The following is a 22,663-nucleotide window of genomic DNA, read 5'->3' on the forward strand; positions in this document are numbered from 1 at the left end:
GCTGTCAGTCAATCAGTGTCACTGCCAGAGTGCACTGCAGCCTTGCTGGCAAATCAATCGCTCAGATTGCCTCATTTATTTTGTGTGCGTTCTTTGCCATCTGCCGCCGCCTCAGGCCCTCAGTGCACAGCACTGTATTTGTGCAAAAAAACCCACGCAATATATCAGTATATTAGCATTTGAAGAAAATTATTTCTGTGTTACACCTGAGAACATTTTTTTGATAATCTGCAGTGCGCAGAACTGTATTTGTGGTAGAAAAAAACACGCAATATCAGCATATTAGCATTTGACGAAAAGTATTTCTGTGTTACACCTGAGAACATTTTTTTCAATAATCTGCAGTGCGCAGAGCTGTATTTGTGCTAAAAAGAGCAGAGCTCAAACTTCCCTGGCAGACCTTTAAAGGACTTCCGAGGCCAAAAAGAAGAAAATGACACTATACCTTTTTATTATCAGAATCCATGGAGGACGTCCAGCGCGTCCTCCGCACCGAAAAGGGCTGCAATGACGGCGGAACGGTGCGGAGGACGCGCTGGACGTCCTCTGTGGATTCAGATATTAAAAAGGTATAGTGTCATTTTCTTGTTTTTGGCCTCGGAAGTCCTTTAACACCACTGTAAGGTCATGACATGTTTATTTGGCCCCACCCATGACCACGCCCACAGTCTGCTGCATGGCCACGCCCATTTTTTGGCGCGCCGCGCTACGCGCGGCGCAGGGTTTTTGTATGCCGCCTGCAAATTTCTGGCTGCCCCCTCATATGTGCCTGTCTAGAACCGGCCCTGTTTCTGCGCCCCTGCCCATAAGAACTGTACACAACCAATAGGTAAAATCCTAACGGAGATAGAACATCCACAAGGTAGCACAAAACACTGATAGGGGGATATTAGTGTCTACCTGATATGAAATTAATTTTTTTCCTCAAGCCAAACCGCAGAACGTGCATTATGTGAAAATAGACAAAAAAGCCCTGTGATTTTCCTTGTATGATCCTGAAAAATATCTGACTTCCCTTTGGCAGTAAAATGATAGTGAAGTTCTCCTGAAGCAATGGAAAACTCAAAACCGCAGCCTGTAAATGCACAGCGAACCTGAAATCTGATAAAATGCATACCAAGATCTCACGGCTTAATCAGAAGAGTTCCTATTACTGGATTTCCATAGCGACAGAGAGATCTGCAGGAGAACAGGGTGTAATGGGTACCTGAAGCCTCCACTCCTTTATTACTGAATGTTCACTTCCTAATTGTCTAATTGTGCAGTAATGAAGTCTTTATTCTTCCACCTCGGTTTGACATCTCTTGCTTCCAATACAAAGAGTTCCAAGATAAAGCCACATGTTAGCTATCAGTGTAACATTATTTTCTCTTCTGGCGTCCACAGGGGGCTACTAATCAGTGGGCAGGGGTCAAACACCTGCCCCCAGGATCACAGTTCACCAACAATTAATTTATTATGAATGGGAAGCCTGGAAGTAGAAGTGTCTGAGCCTTTCCGTGGATGTCCTACTGATGACCTATAGATTTTGCTGTATAAGCACATTGTTTCTTATTAACTGCAGCAAAACTTCTAATAAGAATATTTATAGTAAAATAAAGAGTTGGTTTACTATTATGACAAATATATACTGTTTATTTAAAGGCGTACTGTATGGGTAACAAAAAAAAAAAAAAAAAAAAAAAAGAGTTTAACTTACCTGGGGCTTCTCAAGGCCCACCACAGACCTCCTGTGCGGGACAAAACAATCCTCCGGTGTCCCGCCGTGGCTCATTTTGCAACCTTAATGTCGCAAGCTACTGCGCCTGCTAGTACACGTACTGCGCAGGAAGCTCCCAGTGACGTCAGCGGGAGTGAGGACTCGTACGACTAGAGACGCGCAGGCGCAGTAGCTTGCGCAGTGAGCTGTGACGGGAGACTGGAGGATCGTTTAGTCCCGGCGTGGGCACAGGACATCTGCGGAGGGGGAGAGGGGTTGGGCGGTAGAAGCCCCAGGTAAGTTAAGCTCTTTTTTTTGTACCCATACAGTACTCCTTTAAATAATGTCACCTTGATGCCATTTTTATAAACTCACTCCACAAGTATTTTGATATGTAAACTAGCCTCTAGATGCTAATGAGGCTTCCCCAGGGGCGTAGCAGTAGGGGTTGCAGAGATTGCGACCGCATCGGGGGCCCTTGGACCAGAGGGGCCCCGAAGGGCCCTTCCTCAACTACAGTATTAGTTCTCTATTGGTCCTGTGCTCATAATAATCACTTCTATAGATACTTTGAATAGTGGTAATCATTAACACACTGTTCCCCATCCCCTTCTTGCACCTCTTACACTGTATTTACAATTGGCAGGTTTTGGTGCGCCATATCAATTGTTATGTATAGAGTGCTTGGGGGGCCACAATGTAAAACTTACATCGGGGCCACAGCTCCTTAGCTACGCCACTGGGCTTCCCCTATCCTCCTCCGCCCCATCGCTGTCAGCGATGATGGGCTCTAGATCATAACAATCCTGTGTGACCCCCACGCAGGCCCAGTAACAGCTATCGTGTGGGCTCAGGCAGAAATAGCTGAGCCTGCTGGGATCCCCTCTACTGCGCAGGCACTTGGGCAGGATCTTCGGCAGCTGACATCGCTGGAACGGAGAGACGGAGGAGGATGGGCGAGCTTCATCATGATCCAGAGGTAAGTACCCCCAAGGGGCCCTTTTCCTCTTGAAAGGAAAACAATACGTACAAATAATGCTTATTGTCATGGGGGGGGGGGGGGGTTACTTTTTCCCCCAATATCCCATCATATTCCCTCTGTGTCTCCTATGCTCACAATAACCTTCACCCCTTTATACGCCTAACACTACCCTGCTAATACAATACTAACTTTCCCATCTTGTCTCCTAACACTAACCAACCCCCCCCGTCCACTCCTAACACTCAACTTCCCTCTAGCTGTTATTACTGTATGAGCGTGGCTGACAAGTAGCAAAACTCAAAACTGGATGAAGTGCCGTCCTCGCTGCTCCAAGCGCTCGGCAATGATAGCTGCGCAAACATTTCAGATCAGCTTCATGATAGTCGAATGCTGCCATTGTGTGCCTCAACTCAGATCCCTGGCTCCTCATTCAAAGCTATATTGCTGTCTGTGAGTGGCTGAGATGCGATAAGCACCCCGTGCATCAAAAATGCCTGCAGTAGCTGAGTGTTGTAGCCAATTAGGTGATGACAAATGTTTTTTAATCAATCTAGAACGAGAAACTAAACTCAGCACAGGTCTTTAAATACATCACCATTTAAAGATAATCTGTAACAACCCCCCGGGATACTTACCTCTGGAGTGGGAAGCCTCTGAATCCTAATGAGGCTTCCCCATCCTCCTAAACCCCAGGGATCCAGTGCTGGCTCCCCGAAACCGCCTGCAATATTTACCTACTGCAATCCAACGCAGGCGCAGTATCGTCTTTCTGATCAGGCTCAGGCATAAAAAAATCGAGCCTGATCAGGTCTGCTCTACTGCTCAGGTGCTTGATGTTTGCCTAGCTACCATTTTGGAAGTGATCAGCTAGCACTTATAGGACTAACTTACTGCAACAACAATAAAGTGATTGCTACCCTTGGAAATTTGCATTTGGCTCCAATCGCTCAATGCTGACCAAAGTCTGCCAACTACAGTTCATTGGAACAGACTGCAACTATACTACAGATTTTTTTAGGTATCATGTTCTAGACATTTTAGACTAGTCAAGGAAACACCTTGTATTGTATTGTTCTGTCATAACTCCCAGAACTACAGCTATAGGTACGCTAGAGTGTACTTACCTCAGAGGGATGGGACCTGGATGGAGACATTGAACTCTCATTGTCCACACTCATGCTGCCTGGGCCATTATTGGGAGAGCTGGGTCCAGATACTGGAGAGCTGCTACTAACTGAAGACTCTGCAAGCCAAAAAAAACAAAACAAAAACAACCACAATCAAGAAAAGAAGCATTCAATGAAAGTAAAATGACCTCTAGATACGCAGAGCCAAATTTTTGAAAGCAGTTTCCTACCACTATATTTTTCATTTTGTGAGCAGAAACCAGAATCATTGGAATGGTGGAGGAAGGCAAAATGGAGACCAGGAGGGACATTGGGGTTGAAATAGATGCTAAGAAAGTGTCTATAAACTTAATGTGCGCCGTCTACACACATTAAGTTTCCTGATCTTTTGTCAACACTGACATTTGGTTAATATAACCCAAAGTTATATATCCCCTACGCAAATCCCTTCATTGGCTTCCAATTCACTTCAGAATTAGCTTCAAGATCCTATGTTTGGCCTACAAATCCATACACAAGTCCTGCCCAACCTACATCTCTGACCTGGTCAGCAGATATACACCTGGCCGCCCACTTCGCTCCTCCAACAACCTCCTCCTAACCACCCCACGCATCTCGCACTCCCATGCACGACTGCAGGACTTCAGTAGAGCTGCCCCCATCCTGTGGAACTCTCTCCCACTGCTCATCAGGCTAGCTCCCTCCTTCAACACCTTCAAAAAAGCACTCAAAACTCACTTCAAGGAGGCCTACATCAACTCAACACTGCCCTAATCCTTTCTGCCAAGAACTTCTTGCTGCACCCCCACCTTTCATGTTAACAACCCCTCCCTCTAGATTGTAAGCCTTGGCAGGGCCCTCTCCCCTTGTGTATCATACTTGACAGTGTGCACTTTACCCAGAATTTGGAACTTGTAATTTTTACCACTACCACTTCAGTTTATGATCTGGTATGTACTACTATCTGCATTGTGTTGTGTATCTTATTGCTATTACCTGTATTGTTGTATCTATTGTCTATTACCTGTATTGTTCTGTCACCCCTGTTATCATTGTCTGTAATCCTATTTATTGTATAGCGCTGCGTAATATGTTGGCGCTATATAAATCCAATAAATAATAATAAAAATAATAAAGTACTAAAAACTTCAACTGATGATTGAATCTATCCCCTGGGAGCTGAATGATCCAGATTCTACCTCACACTGTCATGGCTGCTGTTTACACTAAGCATTACAATTACGGGTCGTAAACTGAAAATAAGAATGCGAGACAGCAAGAATGTTCTATTTACTATTCCTACTACACATATCATTAATTATCGGATAAGCTTATTTCCAGTTAAGGATTCTGGGTACTGGAAGTAAGCTAATCCATTAAAAAAAAGGGCATTTGCGCTGAGCATGTGTAAGTTCACAAACCGCACATGCCCAGTAAAAAGAATCCAAAGATAGGGGCACCAAGAGCCAAATATAGTGTAATATGTACTGGGAATATGGGATGAAATTGGTAGAGTAAATACAAATATACTCACAAAGCAGGGTTACCTTAAAGGCAACCACTGTAATAGCAGGTGGGGAGATTAGACCTGACCCCACTCAGCATTAAGAAGTCACTCTCCGTAGATCAGGAAAAAAAGGGATGACACCCCTTCACCAGGGGTGGACTTAGAACAATGTAACAGGGCTACAGAGGCAGCAGAAGAATAAAAATGTCTAAAAAGTTTAAAATTTGTGGAGGCAGTGGTGGACTTACCTCCTCCAAACAGACACAACTTTCTTGGCATATCTTGTGTCTGTTTGGAGGAGGTAAGTCCACCACTGCCTCCACAAATTTTAAACTTTTTAGACATTTTTATTCTTCTGCTGCCTCTGTAGCCCTGTTACAGTTTGTGCACAAATGATTCCCTTTACTAGGCATGCTCAGTTCGTGAACTTGTACATGCTCAGTGCAGTGCTCAAGTTCTCCACAGAAAGCACTACTGGAGCGGAGGAAGGCAAAACGGAGAACTGGAGGGACATCAGGGCAGCAAAGGATGCCAACTAAGAAATAAAGGTTATAAGAGAATCCAGCATTACGTTATTTTACAATTTACATCCACTACAGGTGTGCTTTAAATCGTCATCACAATAACATTTCCACTAACAATCTTCCTAATAAGAGAACACATATCATTATTGGTATTAATGGTAGTAGTAGTACACAGCATGTATTTTCCTAATATTATACAGTGGCCAAGCTAGAGTACATTGCTGCTCTTCCCATATGGTAACCAGACAGAGAGAACAAGAAAAAAAACATGGGAACTTGTAGTTTCACGCTTGATTGAGCTTTCATTACTACTGGGAGGTTTGTGGCACCTTGTTGTTTTATGGTAGTAGTGTCCTTGTAGGAAGAAGACATCCATCAATCTAGAGTTTCACTAATCTGGATGTACATCTCCTGTTTAATTTAGGGTGGTTGTAGATAGGAAGATATCTCACTGAGATGCCAGGAGAGACATCTGACCATCTTCATACTAGCTGCATGACTCTTGTCTATTTACCAGTGAATGGACAACTATTACCAAAATTTGTAACATTTTAAATTCATACATATAAATGTACATTTATACCAGAGTGGAGAGCATTATAAATTACTATGTTCCTATGTTCCCCATAACTTACAGTAGGTGGTGAAACTTTGACAGTTGTGACAGGTTTTGAACTAGTCCATCTCTTAATGGGGGGCTCTCAGTTATTCCTTTATTTAAAAAAGCACATACTGAACTGCAGTTTCTCAGTCCAACTGCTAAAATAATGTGCAAATGAGAAGAGAACCTGGCTGACATCTTTGTATAGTTCCCTCTTGGGGAATGCGTTTGTAAAGAATAATGGTAATACTGTGAATCACTCATAAGGAGATGGACCAGATAGTCCAAAATATTAGATTTTTTGGGCGTTTCCCTACCTACTGAAAGTGACAGTGTATTTTAAAGTTCAACATTTTTCCCAATAGTTGTCCTTTAAGTGTAATGATGTTACTGCATTCACTCTGTATACAGACAACAAATCTCTATCTTCTTCAAATAGCATTTTCATGGAAATATCTTTGTGTGATGACAATCAATTATGACAAAACGAAAGCTGTATAGTTGCTTACTCTTACTGTGCTGCTTATGGTCAGCCATATACATACTTCAGAAAAAAACGTATCAACTATTGAGTGCAGGGTAATTTATGTAAATGTGACAATTCCACTGATAGTCCTTAGTAGAACTTTCTGCCATCGCAATTCTAACAAATCTGTGGCTAATTGACAATAAAGGTGATTAACCATTAGAGTCCAGACCTTGTTTCCCCCTTATGGACCAGAGCAGTTTTGACATTTTAGCTATGTCCCTGTTTAATCAGCAATAACTTTCTGCCTACTCACGACACTTAAAGCGGAATATAACCCTGCATTTCAACTTTGCTCTAAAACATTATTTACAGCATATTATTTGCAACCAGCATTTTTTTTTACTAGACCAGCATTGGAAGGGTTACACACAGAGCTTTAAAGTTCTGTGGAGAGAAATGCTGCCGCAGCCGAAGTTTAGATAGTTACATTTAAGTAAACACAATGTAACAAGTGAGGAATGTGACTCTCTCTCTGTGTCCGGGAGCTCCTGCACAGTCAGTGTGTGTCACATTCCTCACTTGTTACATTGTGTTTACTTAAATGTATCTATCTAAACTTCGGATGCGTCTGCATTTCTCTCCACGGAACTTTAAAGCTCTGTGTGTAACCCTTCCAATGCTGGTCTAGTAAAAAAAAAATGCTGGTTGCATATAAAATGCTGGAAATAATGTTTTAGAGCAAAGTTGAAATGCTGGGTTATATTCCGCTTTAAATGATCTATATATTGTTTTTTTCAAGACTAACTAGGCTTTCATCCTATGGCATTTTACCTTGAACAATTTTGTTTTCTATGTAATATATTGGGAAAAAGAGGGAAAAAACACATTATTTCTCAGTTTTACCAATTCCAGTTTAAAAATAAAAAGCACTTCTGTAAATAAAAAACACAAATTTTGTTTGGCTGTTTCTAACATTTATCACAAAACTTAAATTATGTTCCTGTCACAAGTTATGGTGAAGCTATGTGATTCTGAAATAATGCTACAGTGTGTGAGAAAATAAAAGTATTTTCAATGGTAAAAATCAATCTGATGCAGCAGATATTGCTGGAGGGGTGCACCAGAGCCAGCCCTATCAAGCACATCACTGCTTCAGCTACAAGACGTATATCTACGTCCTCGCGGCTTAGATGAAGTCACAAAGGATGTAGATATACTGTACTGGTGGAAAAAGTGGTTAAACAATGAGCAAGGGACCTATACGGAAGCCATTTAAAGATGTTCTTATGTCATATCTGCCCTATTTTCAACCAACCACAGGTACTCCGTTGTTCTCACTCAGTACAGCCATGCTTGTGATATCTGCCAGTGCGGCTGAGATATAAATCCTTTACAGAGTGCTGCCTTACTACCAATGGGAAAGCAGTGACCTAGTTACTTTAAGAATATGTGAGATTCTAGTGCTAGGTTTGTGACCAATGCCTAGGCACTAGAACAGGAAGTGAGAGTATCTCCACAGAAAGCACACTGGCAATGATGAAAACCTAACAAAAGTTGTTCTTTTTCAGTCTACTTAAAGTGAGCCTGGTCTGAAATGCCCCAAAATGACCCCAACCCCCAATACACGATTCTGGTGTCAGTTGCCACAATACTGACACTTCCTGATTCTGTATCATGCTCCAAGCGGTCCTACACAAATATCATAATCTATGGGTTTCAATACCTGCTTAGCCACGTCTACCCCATGTGACCATGGTCAAGCAAACCCCATTACACTGGGGGGAGGGGCACTCTACACATGCTCAGTGAGTGAGAGCAAGAGTCTGTGGGTCGCTGATACCTGAGTATGGCAGGTAATTACCTGTCACAGACATTGCAAAATGGTCCTGACAGTATGCAGGGATGCTTGACAACCTTACAATATTTGATGTAAAATTCTATTTAAGAATCCGATTTTATAATTAGGCTTTAATTACAGCACACCTGATGTGAGTGTGCTGTGGAGGCTGACCTATTTATTTCCATTTAAACAATGCAAATTGCCTGGTCGTCCTTTTGTTCCTCTGCCTCTACTTTTAGCCATAGACCCTGAGAACACATGCAGATCAGGAACTCTAAGATTGAAATATGACTGGATTTGAAGCATGCTTGTTTCAGATATGTGATTCAGACACTACTGATGATTAAAAGCTCAGAAGAACCGAAAGCAACTGGTCTTTTTTACAAGGAAATACATATGGCAGCCTCCATATCTCTCTCACTTCAGGTGTCCTTTAAGAAGGAGCATAAGTCTTAGGTTTAAGGCTTTAGTCCTGTCTCACATCTGGAAACATTTCTGTTCAATTCCTATTTGGATATAATCTATAAATAAAACAGCAATAAAAAAAACCACATGGTTTATCTCTTTCCCCATTCTATTAAGAGCTCATACATTTTTGTGATGGTTTCACCTTAAAGCGGAACTGAGGAGAAATTTAAAACAAACTGTTTCACTTACCTGGGGCTACTGCAAGCCCCCAGAAGCCGTCCTGTCCCGTGCCGGTCCTCCGCGAACCACCGTTCTCCCACCGCTCCGTTTTGCTATAAGTCGAGGGGCCACAAGCGTATCCTTATTACGCGTTCCCGTTTGCAATAGCAATATTGCAGACTGGAACGCGAAGAAGGATATACGTGGCCAGAGCTGCGCAGGCGCAGTGGCCCGGCGGCGGGACGGGACGGCTGCTGGGGGATTGCAGAAGCCCCAGGAAAGTGAAACAGTTTGTTGTAAATTCGACTTCAGGTCCGCTTTAAATGTTCTTTAATTTAGTAGAAAATGTTTCCTTGGAAATACTTAAATACAGTGTTTTGGCTTTGCAACTGAAGAATTCCAGTGTATCTGATTTGGGGTTAATAAACACCCAGACCCATTTAATTGCCTTTACCAGGCAGAATGAAGCATGACAGTACATCTGCAGCGAGGGAATGTCACGTCTATCCTGACACGAGGACATAAGAAGTTTACTTGTGTCCTAAGATAAACAATATAGATTTCCAGAGGTCATAATAACACGCTATTAATCTAGTCTGAGTCTGCCACTGTTCTATTCCTCTCTGTGTCACAATGCTAACAAAGCATCCCTACACACTGATTACACAGAAAACAAGACAAACATCTCAACAGCGTTGGACAAATACGGCAGCTTTTTCAAGCGATAGTTTGAAATCCAAATTCGGACGTGTATATCTTTATTGTAGCATAATGTAGGCTATTTTACATCAGTAAATGAATATTCCTAAAATGTCCAAGCAGTAAATCGTTTTTTTTTTTTTTTTTTTTACACAATTTTATTTACATTTTCAAGTGTGCAAAGAAAAAAAAACAACAAGACACACACAACGTGTTTATGTAACAAAAATGTGCAAACATTTTATATACAAACATCATTATTTCAAAGGGAATCCTTCAGAAATAGGTTTTGAAAGCCTTGCATTTTCAACATGAATTGTTTCTAACAGTTTTGTTACTGGAATTTATGCTTTCTTTGTCAATTAATTACATTGTCTGCATTTAAAGGATACTTTAGAGGTCACACATTTTAAAAACAAGGGGAGCAGGCATGTGCAGGAAGTGGTCCTCATGCCCACAGCTCCCCATATTTTTCCCTCCCCCTGTTTTCGTCAACGTAAAGGTCCTGCAAAGTTACTTCTTGGTCAGAGAGGTCGGTTACTAGTGCGCAAGGCAATGTCCCGGCAGAGTGTGTCTTTGACCACGTGCCTGAGGCCAAGAGCACTCTGCACATGCGCACTACATCACTACTACCTAGTGCGCATCTGCAGAGCATGCTACTGTATGCTGCCAGCTGCGAACTACCCATGGTACGGTTGTGTATTTTGGGACGTGAGCATTACACTGTTCAGCATTATATGGAGGCCACATTGTGTGGTGTGTTGGTTTTAGAACAAGATGTTGCATTTATTAGGATGCTACTCCATGTATTAGGTTGTCTATTTTGAGTTTAGCATTGATACAAATGGTTAGAAGAGCACTGCTGCTCAAGGGCCAAATATAGTCCGCATGCGCTGTAAATCGGGCCATTGGTGGCGGCCCGGTTCTTCCCTCCCTGCAGAGTTGTGAGCGGGATGAAAGGGAATGGTTACGGTAACTCAACGGCGACAGTTCTCCATGGCCATAGCGGCATCATATGACACGCCGCCAAGATGTGCCAGTGTATTACAAGAGGGAAAATATGTTAGAAATGTGGCCCGCGATCCGCAATCTGCAGAAAGATGATTTTTTTTTCAGTGGGTTGACACCAGGCTTCAATTTAGTACTAAGCTTCATATAACCAATGGCAAGCCTCCGTTATATCAAACCTCATGGAGGCAGGAGGGAAGGCCAGAGGCTGGTGAAACCAGATGAAATGGAAATAACAAAAGCCATATAAAGGTGTCTGTTGCGTTCAGTAGTTACAGAGGCAGGATAACTGAAATTAGCTTTATTTAACAGATTCACTAACTCTCCCTACAGACAGTTTCTTTTCTGCATCAGTGGCGTACCTAGGGCATTTGACACCCGGTGCTTGGTATTAAAAGACACCCCCCCCCAAAAAAAAATGGACGTGGCTATAACCTGCGGCGAAAAATGGGCATGGCCATGACCAGATGAGGGCGGAGCTAACTAATTTAAAGTGAACCCGGGATGAGAGTGATATGGAGGCTGTACCCCCAGGAGGGGGAAGCAGGGCTAGATGGAGGGGCTGTGGAGGCAGTGGTGGGGAGGGGGGACATATCCCTCCCTCCCTCACCTGGGACCCCTCCTTCTGCCTCTCTCTTCCCCCTCCAGAATAGCGGCCCCAGTATAGCTAGTATAGTTGCCCCCAATATAGCTAGTATAGTTGCCCTTAGTGTAGGTAATATAGCTGCCCCCAGTATAGCTAGTACAGTTGTCCCCAGTGTAGCTAGTATAGTTGCCCCCAGTGAAGCTAGTTGCCCCCAATGAAGTTAGTATAGTTGCCCCAGTATAGCTAGTATGGTCGCCCCAGCCAGTATAGCTAGTATAGTTGCCCCCAGCCAGTACAGCTAGTATAGTTGCCCCCAGTCAGTACAGCTAGTATAGTTGCCCCAGCCAGTATAGCTAGTATAGTTGCCCCCAGCCAGGATAGCTGCCCCCAGTATAGCTAGTATAGTTGCCCCAGCCAGTATAGCTAGTATAGTTGCCCCAGCCAGTATAGTTGCCCCCAGTATAGCTAGTATAGTTTAGTTGCCCCCAGTATAGCTAGTATAGTTTAGTTGCCCCCAGTATAGCTAGTATAGTTTAGTTGCCCCCAGTATAGCTAATATAGTTGTCCCCAGTAAGCTAGTATAGTTGCCCCCAGTAAGCTAGTATAGTTGCCCCCAGTATGGCTAGTATAGTTGCCCCCAGTATGGCTAGTATAGTTGCCCCAGTATGGCTAGTATAGTTGCCCCCAGTATGGCTAGTATAGTTGCCCCCAGTATGGCTAGTATAGTTGCCCCCAGTATAGCTGGTATAGTTGCCCCCAGTATGGCTGGTATAGTTGCCCCCAGTATGGCTGGTATAGTTGCCCCCAGTAAGCTAGTATAGTTGCTCCCAGTATGGCTAGTATAGTTGCCCCCAGTATAGCTGGTATAGTTGCCCCCAGTATGGCTAGTATAGTTGCCCCCAGTATGGCTAGTATAGTTGCCCCCAGTATAGCTAGTATAGTTGCCCCCAGTATGGCTAGTATAGTTGCCCCCAGTAAGCTAGTATAGTTGCCCCCAGTATGGCTGGTATAGTTGCCCCCAGTATGGCTGGTATAGTTGCCCCCAGTAAGCTTGTATAGTTGCCCCCAGTATGGCTAGTATAGTTGCTCCCAGCATAGCTGGTATAGTTGCCCCCAGTATGGCTAGTATAGTTGCCCCCAGTATGGCTAGTATAGTTGCCCCCAGTATGGCTAGTATAGTTGCCCCCAGTATGGCTAGTATAGTTGCCCCCAGTATGGCTAGTATAGTTGCCCCCAGTATAGCTAGTATAGTTGTACCCAGTAAGCTAGTATAGTTGCCCCCAGTAAGCTAGTATAGTTGCCCCCAGTAAGCTAGTATAGTTGCCCCCAGTATGGCTAGTATAGTTGCCCCCAGTATGGCTAGTATAGTTGCCCCCAGTATGGCTAGTATAGTTGCCCCCAGTATGGCTAGTATAGTTGCCCCCAGTATGGCTGGTATAGTTGCCCCCAGTATGGCTGGTATAGTTGCCCCCAGTAAGCTAGTATAGTTGCCCCCAGTATGGCTAGTATAGTTGACCCCAGTATAGCTGGTATAGTTGCCCCCAGTATGGCTAGTATAGTTGCCCCCAGTATGGCTAGTATAGTTGCCCCCAGTATAGCTAGTATAGTTGCCCCCAGTATGGCTAGTATAGTTGCCCCCAGTAAGCTAGTATAGTTGCCCCCAGTATGGCTGGTATAGTTGCCCCCAGTATGGCTGGTATAGTTGCCCCCAGTAAGCTTGTATAGTTGCCCCCAGTATGGCTAGTATAGTTGCCCCCAGCATAGCTGGTATAGTTGCCCCCAGTATGGTTAGTATAGTTGCCCCCAGTATGGCTAGTATAGTTGCCCCCAGTATAGCTAGTATAGTTGCCCCCAGTATGGCTAGTATAGTTGCCCCCAGTATGGCTAGTATAGTTGCCCCCAGTATGGCTAGTATAGTTGCCCCCAGTATGGCTAGTATAGTTGCCCCCAGTATGGCTAGTATAGTTGCCCCCAGTAAGCTAGTATAGTTGCCCCCAGTATGGCTAGTATAGTTGCCCCCAGTAAGCTAGTATAGTTGCCCCCAGTATGGCTAGTATAGTTGCCCTAAGTATGGCTAGTATAGTTGCCCCCAGTAAGCTAGTATAGTTGCCCCCAGTATGGCTAGTATAGTTGCCCCCAGTATGGCTAGTATAGTTGCCCCCAGTAAGCTAGTATAGTTGCCCCCAGTGTAGGTGCCCCAGGAGGGAGAAGCAGGGCTAGATGGAGGGGCTGTGGAGGCAGCGGTGGGGAGGGGGGAAATATCCCCCCCCCTCCCTCACCTGGGACCCCTCCTTCTGCCTCTCTCTTCCCCCTCCAGAATAGCGGCGACAAGTGCAGGGCGGCCGGAGGCGCATGGACAATTACTTACCTGATTTCCGCGTTCCAAGCGTGGAGCGCAGCGTCATGACGTTACAGGTCTCCGCCTCCAATGCCGCCCACTGTACTTTCTGATTAGCGGAAGCACAGTGGGCGGCATTGGAGGCGGAGACCTGTAACATCATGACGCTGCGCTCCACGCTTGGAACGCGGAAATCAGGTAAGTCATTGTCCATGCGCCTCCGGCCGCCCCGCACTTGTCGCCGCTATTCTGGAGGGGGAAGAGAGAGGCAGAAGGAGGGTTCCCAGGTGAGGGAAGGGGGGGGGGATATTTCCCCCCTCCCCACCGCTGCCTCCACAGCCCCTCCATCTAGCCCTGCTTCTCCCTCCTGCTGTGCTGCTGTGGGGGGTCGTGGCGACACCCCCCTGGGTGTCTGAAACCCGGTGCGCCACGCCCCCCTACGCCCTATTATAGAGACGCCACTGCTCTGCATGCCTCTAGCCAGGGCAGGACAGGACAGGAACAAACAACCCACAATAGTATAGATAATCATGAGCAGTAAACTACAACAGTGACATATACAGGCCAGATGTAGGAACACCACAGTGTATAAACTGGTATTGTGAACAGGAAATCTTTGCAACTCGTGTTCAAACATATGCGTGCCGTTACTGAATCATTACATTACTGCCATATATAACAGATAATACACCTCTTACCTGCCACTTCAAATATCCTCTTTTTGTAAGAGCTGTTGACGCTTCCATCTTTTCTTCTAAGTAAAGGGCTGCTTCTTCTTTCTGCAACTTTCTGTTTTAATCGAGATCGGACTTTCAAATTGGGTTCTGACACTGAAATGAAAATTAGGCAGACAGTGCAAATTAATAGATAGGAAAACAGTAAATATGTTCAGTCAGTTATGCAGCCCAACTGTGTTTTTGCCCACCATGCAGCCCCAATATTTATAGGTAATAGTTTATATTTTCCTGGTTAAAAAAAAAAATCATCACCAGCACACAGTGGATAGCACTCTCGCCTTGCAGCGCTGGGTTCCCGGTTTTCATCCCTGCCAGGGCACTAACTGCACAGAGTTTGTATGTTCTCCCCATGTCTGTGTGGGTTTCCTCTGGGCACTCTGGTTTTCTCCCACATCTCAAAAATATACAGATAAGTTATTTGGCTTCCCTCTTAGGCCTTGTTCACATTAGGTGCGTTTTTGTGCATTTTTCAGAGAGCATTGTGTGCGTTCTGCAAGGTATTGATTTTCCCATATTATTAATATGCCTGGTTTACATCTATGCACTGAGCTACAAAAACGTAGTGTTGCATGCATTTCTGTGCGTTGAGCTGTAAAGCGCATATCAATGCAGGTGAATGGGTGTGCTTTTTTAGCGCATAGAAGCGCATGCATTTTTTACCCCTAAATAAAACAAATCTTTGTTGACAACTGCTACAATAAACAAAACATGCTTAAAAAAAGTGCAATGCACTGAAACGAGCACTAAAATGTGCACCAACGCATGCGTTTTTTATCATGTGCTTTTACACGTTTCTGAGAGCACCAGATGTGAACGAGGCCTTAATTTGCTCTAAATTACAATGACCTATGGTAGGGATTAGATTGTGAGCCACTCTTTTTTTTTTACATATTATCTTGTTATTTAAGTTTTCAGATTGTGAGCCACTCTGAGGGACAGTTAGTGACAAGACTATGGCCTCAATTCACTAAGATCATGCTAGAGATAATAAGGCAAGAGAAAACTTACCTCCACACGTGAGAGAGTTATCTTACCTCTTCATTCCTTAAGTTACCTCTCCTGTAGTTAATTTACCTCCTCTGTAGTTAATTTACCTCCTCTGTAGTTATTTTCACATGCAGCTAATTAACAGCTTGTCTTTAACTCTGGAGTTTTTTTAAGGATTGGAGAGTTAAAGACAGAAGAGTTAACTTTAGGCTTGCCTGAGGTAAAATGTTTCCTGAATACTACATGCCTTATCACCATGGTAACAACTCTAGAAGAGTTATTAAAGACAGGAGATAAGTTTAGTGAATTGAGGCCTATATATACTCTGTAAAGCACTACGGAAAATGTTGGTGCTATATAAATACGAAGTAATTATATATATATTTCCCTTATTTCATTTTTTCGTCACTGTATTGGCAAGATCCATTTCTTGAGAGCTTTCCATGCTGGTGACTGACTAATGCGTGATCTATTCCCGGTACTGGGAGAGAAAGTTGTTCTGTATTCACTGGAGAGTTGCTGAACTTCTGTGTCAATGTGTTTCATGCCTGGTGGCACTGATTGCCTTCCTATTTTTACCACACACTTTTCACTCTTTGCATTTCAATCACATCAGTGGCAGAAAATTTTCTTTATATATTCATGTCTCTGAATTTGTCTGCCTGCTGAGAAGGTAACCTTGCATAACATAAATTAATGAAATGAAAACATGCAATCTGGAACTGAAAGGGAGAAAACACATGTATAGGCCGAGATCTGGCACTAGCATTATCGTAGTGGAGGGGGGGAAATACAAACAATTGCTTCAAAAACAGAAAAAAAAATAAGGAAATATTAAATTACTGTTTGCTGTTCTTTTGTAGAAGTTGTGATTCATTTGCTGATAACTTCAGCACTGGAATGTGGTTAATTGTTTCCTGTTTAATCATCATGTATAACATCTCTCTGCCAATCACAGCTAAAAGCAATTTAAGTGGACCTGAAGTCATGCACAGGAAAACAGAGAAATGCACCCTGTATGTATTTAAAGAGTTTAGCCTGTCTAATTACCCCTCATCTGTGACTAATCACAACAGTAATTCGATCTATCAGCTGTGTCAGCTGACTGCCTCGGCAGAGCAGCTAATTTGTAAATACAGGATGTTCACCCTATGTCTGATTTCATGAAAGCAGGAAGTAGACACACTGCAGATTTCTATCAGCTATCAGCAACAAAAAAATGTTTTTTCTTTAAAGGTAATTATGCTGCTGCTTATCTTTTAGAGCAGAGAGGAAGTTCTGATTTCAGGTCTGCTTTAAAAAAGGAGCTAACCGACTGATAATGGTGTGTCTAGTCAATGAAGAACTTTGCTAATAAAATTTGTACTGAAACTTCACATGAAATAGCCTGCGTTTGTTTCTAAAACAACACACTTGTTAATAACAAATAATAACAAACTGTTTATGGTGCCCTCATATAGGAAATGTAACAATGTACAAAAAAAAGTGGACCTGAAGTCCTGATGGGAAAAAAAACGTGGCAATGCTGCTATTGATAGTAAATATGGCCAGCATAAGTAATCTAGTAAAATATCGCATGACTAAACAGTAAATGTTACATATTGTACTAATATGAGGGGACATCGATTTGGGTACATTGAAAAGAGCACAGGAAAAAGCCAATAGTAGAATATCGGTAAAGTTATTGATATTCCACTACTTAAATTCCTATAGTAAAACATTGTTAATATTTCCCAAGACTTAACCTAACCCTACTCTCACACAGAGCTCTCCCTCTACCGATGCCTAACTCTAAGAACACCTCTGGTGGTGCCTAACGCTAAGACCCCTCTGGTGGTGCCTAACCCTAATGCCTGGTACACACAATGAGATTTTCTGGCAGATTCACTGCCAGATCGACTATTTCCAAGATGTCCAATCTGGTTTCTGAAAAACAATCAGAAATCAGATCAGACATGTTGGAAATAGTCGAGCTGGCAGTAAATCTGCCAGAAAATCTCATCTTGTGTACCGGGCATAAGACCCCCCTGGTGGTGCCTAACGCTAAGATTCTCCCTGGTGGTGCCTAACGCTAAGAACCACCCTGGTGGTGCCTAACCCAAAGATTCCACTAGTGGTGCCTAACGCTAAGATCCTCCCTGGTGGTGCCTAACGCTAAGAACCACCCTGGTGGTGGCTTACCCTAAGCCCTCCTGCCTGGTGGTGCCTAATTTGAGCCTCTGACTGACATATTTTGGACTCCTCTTTGGGAGTCCTCAAGTTATCCTATATTTTTTCCAAAGCACTCCCAAAATGGCAGCGCCATAGTGCACCTGCACAGATACTCTGCATGCAAGTAGGTAGGCCGGCCTGTATACATCCATGCTAGTGAGCACTTTTAAAAAAAATGACAGAAACATAATATTTGTGAATGTGATTAGGGCATACATTCATTATTAGTCATTTCTAAGGACTTAAAGACTCACAAACATTTATGAAGGATTCGAAGCAACAATCTATTCGGGCAGAGTGACAAGGTCTTAAGCAAGGGGTTTCAAAAAATATAAATTGAGAAATGTGTTTCAAGTTGCAAACCATGCACTATATTCATGTATTTTCTGTTGTGAAGACCGCAGAAATCATGCCAATATGTCCATCAGTTTGATTGCCCCTACCCCCCCCCCCCCCCAAAAAAAAAGTTGATTGCCCTGCCAGATACATGTAATAATATATCAGATACTTCAACACTACACTACACAGCCAGACTCTCATCTGCATGAGCTTGCTATGCATTCCTTTCCATTTATGGGTTGGCTCATCATCTTCTAGACCAGCCTAAAACCTTCGGTGTTTAGCTTTCCTTGGAGACAAGAGGGCATCTAAGGGACATCCTAAATAATAAAATAAAATAGGCTGACCATAAAAAATGTACATAAAGGGAGTGGAAACAGATACGCTAATCAAGAACAAAAGTTGCCAGAATTCTGACTAGGGAGCAGAAATGGATGATTAGTATTGACGTGTCTGTGTTGGGAGAGTGAAGAATAGTCACCGTAGAATAACATAAAGAACACGGGTATTACACATGTAGCCTAATATGTTTGCACCATCAAAGCATAGGCATTGATATACAGCTTCCTTTAGACGAGCAATGGCAGCAAGTTCTCAATAACGTGCGCTGGAGACTTAGCAAATGTGTTTATTTAAATTCATCAAGGGGGAAAATGTCTCTGGCAACAGGAGGTTTTCATTGTAGCTAATTGAGCATGGGCTGCTGCAGGGGATACTAATTTCAGTAGATATGTATACAGTGAATAAGGAGGAAAGACTAAGATAGAGGTTTTCATTGGAAAAACATGTGAACACTTGAGCGTAAAGAATACCACATGTCAGGATGTGGGCTGGAAGAGGCGCTTCTGGTCAGGTGCAGTGAAGCAGACATTGTTTAGAGCTTGCTGCACCTGCACTGAGCTCCTTCCAAGCTATTACGCTAATATTACACTGATCAACCTATCTCACTGGCAACTAGTAAAAATTATGTAAAGCTATGGACAAAAAATGAGTTAAAAATGATGTAATGTTAGAGGTTGAAACACAAAAAACAAAACAAAACGTATGGAATACTTAGGCCTGAGACACACCGCAGAGTGCTTTTCTGACCGTCAGTGTTGCGTTTGCATTTTTTAAAAATTGCTCCCGTTGTCTTGCATAAAAATCACTGCGATTGCGATTTTCCAAAAAATAGTGATCGCTGCTATTTTTCCATGATTTTACTGCCATTTTAATGCAAGTCAACTGGAGTGTTTTTGTTGTTGTTGTTGTTGGTTTGCTTTTTAAACACATACATACTAATTACATACACTCTGTAGTGTGTCTCAGGCCTTAAAGTGAATCTAAACTGAGCAAAATTATTTAAAATGACAACTGGTGTTCAAGGTGATGTCCATGTTTCCCTATGGCTCAAGTGATATTACAGGTAAACAGAGAGCTGACATATAAGCTCCTACGGGATCATTTGCTATTATTAAAATGAGGGACTGAGAATTCCAGCAACCACAGTAGACAAAAAGCATGCAGGAGAGGAGAAAAATTGATGAGCAGACTGCGGGAGGTAAGTATGATGCGTGTATTATTTTTCAGTTCAGGTTTGCTATAAGTATTTATCCTCTATAATAAAACCTAACTGTCCCTGCATCATCATCTTTCCCTGTCTGTCCACCCGTGGCATTTTTGTACTGCGCATGTGCACAGCACAGACAGCTGTTGGGACGGGAGGTAGGGCCAGGGAGCAGGGCGGGAGGGTGCGCGCGTGCGGCCAGCGGACAGGTGCCCGCGGCGGGTGGGTGCACGCGTGGCGGGCACGGGCGAGCGCACTGACTGGCGGCGGTGATGAGGTTATATCTCTACCTAGAGCCCATTTTTAAACGGGCTTAGGTAGACTAGTTTGAAATAATATAATGAAATCTGACTTGTTTAGGTACCCACTTCAAAAAAACGACTCCAAAAAGAATCCCCCCAAAATACAAACAATTAATTAGCATTTTTAAAAGGGATATCCATGTGCGTCAGTTTTCATTGGCCAACTTGTGTTTGGAGCATACAGTACATTGCTTCCAGAATCTTAACCACTTCGGGACCAGCACCCTCTGCCCCCTTAAGGACCAGAGGGTGCTGGTCCAGTAAAACCGCTGCTTCCTGACGAATCGCCGCTAAAATCCGCCCCCGCCGCAGGCTGCTCTCTCTGCCGTCGCTATGACAGAGCGCTGTGCGCCGGTCAGGAGCCACTTTATTTGGCTCCTGACCCTGTCACTCCATGTAAGCCAATGGGAACGGCTTACATGAATGATAGGGCCAGGAGCCAATGAAAACGGCTCCTGCCCGGCTCACAGTGCTCTGCCGTCATAGAGACGGTAGGGCAGCACATTGCGGCGGAGATCGAGCGGCGACAGCAGTGGGAACGGGCGGGGGCGCGGCGTGAATGGGACGTAGAGTTTACGTCCGGTCAGAACCGCAGCGCCACCGCACGCTGTAGATTCATATTGCGGCGGTCCGCAGGTAGTTAAAGGGAACCTGAGGCATGAGGGGTATGAAGACTAACACGTTTCCTTTTAAACAATGCAAACTGCCTGGCGGTCCTGCTGATCCTTTACTGCTAATAGTTTAAGCCCTAGACGCTGAACAAGCCAGCAGATCAGGTGCTCTGACTGAAGTCTGACTGCTGGATTAGCCACATGCTTGTTCCAGGTGTGTGTGATTCAGATACTACAGGTGCGTGAAAGATCAGCAGGACTGTGGGGCTTGCTAGCCTCCATATACCTCCATATACCCTTTTAGGGCTTGTTCACACTACGGGCTTGATTCACTAAACCGTGATAACTCATATCACAGCCACGCTAGCGTTTTCACATGTTTTTCGCATTTTGCAATCGAGAATTCGAACCCGCGATTGCACGCGTAAATTTGCGATTGCACGCATAATCGTGAAAACGCACGCTAAAAACACAAAAAAATGTGCGAAAATGCTAGCGCGGCCGTGATATCAGTTATCACGGTTTACTGAATCAAGACCAATTAGCGGTTTCATTTTTTTAAGCGCTGGTGATTTTTTATTTCCTCTAAAAGCGCCTTATGCAATGATTCTCTTATGAGAGTGTTCATATATGAGCACTCCGCTTTCTATTGAATGGCAAATGCGGCTCCTGTCGCATTTTCTGAGCGTTTGTGTTCAATAGAAAGTACAGGAAAATCGCAAAGCGCTAGAAAAAACTCTTTGTATTGAGATTTCCCGAGTGCTTTTATGAATAAATACATTGTGTTTATTCATTTCCGACATTTATTCATTTACTGGTGTCAGGAAGTGTAAAAATTAATCGCTGAGCAAAAGTGCTCAGAAAAGCACAGGGAATAGCGCTTTGATAAGAGCTCACCAAATTGCCAGCGCTATTGCAAGCGCTGGCGATTGGTAATGTGATTTGTAATGTGAACAAGGCCTGAAAGATTACCAAAACTATTCTCTCCATAGCTGACTAAAATGTAGCTATTTAAAGTTATTCCTTTTTTAACATATACCTACCTAAGGAAAGGGAGGGCTCTGGGTCCTAGTGCTCCCCAACCCTGTCCTCAAGGCCCACCAACAGTACATGTTTTGCAGGAAACCACACACAATCACAGGTTCGGTAATTAGTGTTGCAGCAGAGCTGATTAACTACCCCTGTGGGTTTCTACAAAACATGCACTGTTAGTGGGCCTTGAGGACAGGGTTGGGGAACTCTGTATAGAGCCTTCCTATTCCTCTCCTGGTCCCTTTATTCCACCGCAGGATCTAGAATGAGTATGAGTGAGAATGAGTGCTCGCACATGCGCACTCATTCTTCGGGTGCACTCGGACTCCCAAAGACTTACAAAGTGGCAGAGAGCAGTCTCCAACCCATCGGTCGGAGACTGTTAACCGGGGGAGCCAGGAGTGGAATTCGGGGACCAGGAGAGGAACGGGAAGGCTCTATAGGACCCAGAGCCTTCCCTCTCCATAGGTATCTGTTTTTTAAAACAAAATAACACTTCAGATTCTTTAAAATGTTTTTTTGTTTTTTGTTTTTTTTCCTATCGGCATGCTATGATATCAAATCACTAAAGTTAAAGTAAGAATCAGTTTGGCTGATGTGGATTATCCCACATTAGACGTATTGAACCTTACTCCATATAGTGTTTTTAACTAGCCTGTGAATGTAAGCTTCAGAAAAAAATACAGCTTTACAAATGGATAGCAGATTAGCAAAAATATTAAGTATAACATTGCTTCTAAAATCTGGTAATTTTGCATGGTAGGTGCTGCTCACTACAAATTATAGGCCAGTGACCCTTAAACAGCTGCAAATTACGTTGTTTTGGGGGCAACTAGAATAGTTTAAAGTCTAGTAGTACAATTAATGATATCTATTGGAATGTTTAAAAAT

General features: G+C 43.5%; 1 protein-coding gene across 4 annotated transcripts in view; it reads right to left on the reverse strand.

The window, feature by feature from the left end:
• The window catches only part of HDAC9 (histone deacetylase 9), a 660,228-nt gene that overhangs the window by 41,491 nt on the left and 596,074 nt on the right, over window positions 1-22,663 (reverse strand). For all 4 annotated transcript variants that reach the window (XM_068235994.1, XM_068235993.1, XM_068235991.1 and 1 more), the window contains exons 9-10: window positions 14,706-14,837; window positions 3,806-3,924 (exon numbers count right to left, since the gene is read on the reverse strand). In XM_068235994.1, coding sequence (XP_068092095.1) covers window positions 3,806-3,924; window positions 14,706-14,837 — 251 coding nt within the window. The remainder of the gene's footprint in view (window positions 1-3,805; window positions 3,925-14,705; window positions 14,838-22,663) is intronic.

The sequence above is a fragment of the Hyperolius riggenbachi genome, chromosome 5 (genome assembly GCF_040937935.1).
Source record: "Hyperolius riggenbachi isolate aHypRig1 chromosome 5, aHypRig1.pri, whole genome shotgun sequence".
Taxonomy (NCBI): Eukaryota; Metazoa; Chordata; class Amphibia; order Anura; family Hyperoliidae; genus Hyperolius; species Hyperolius riggenbachi.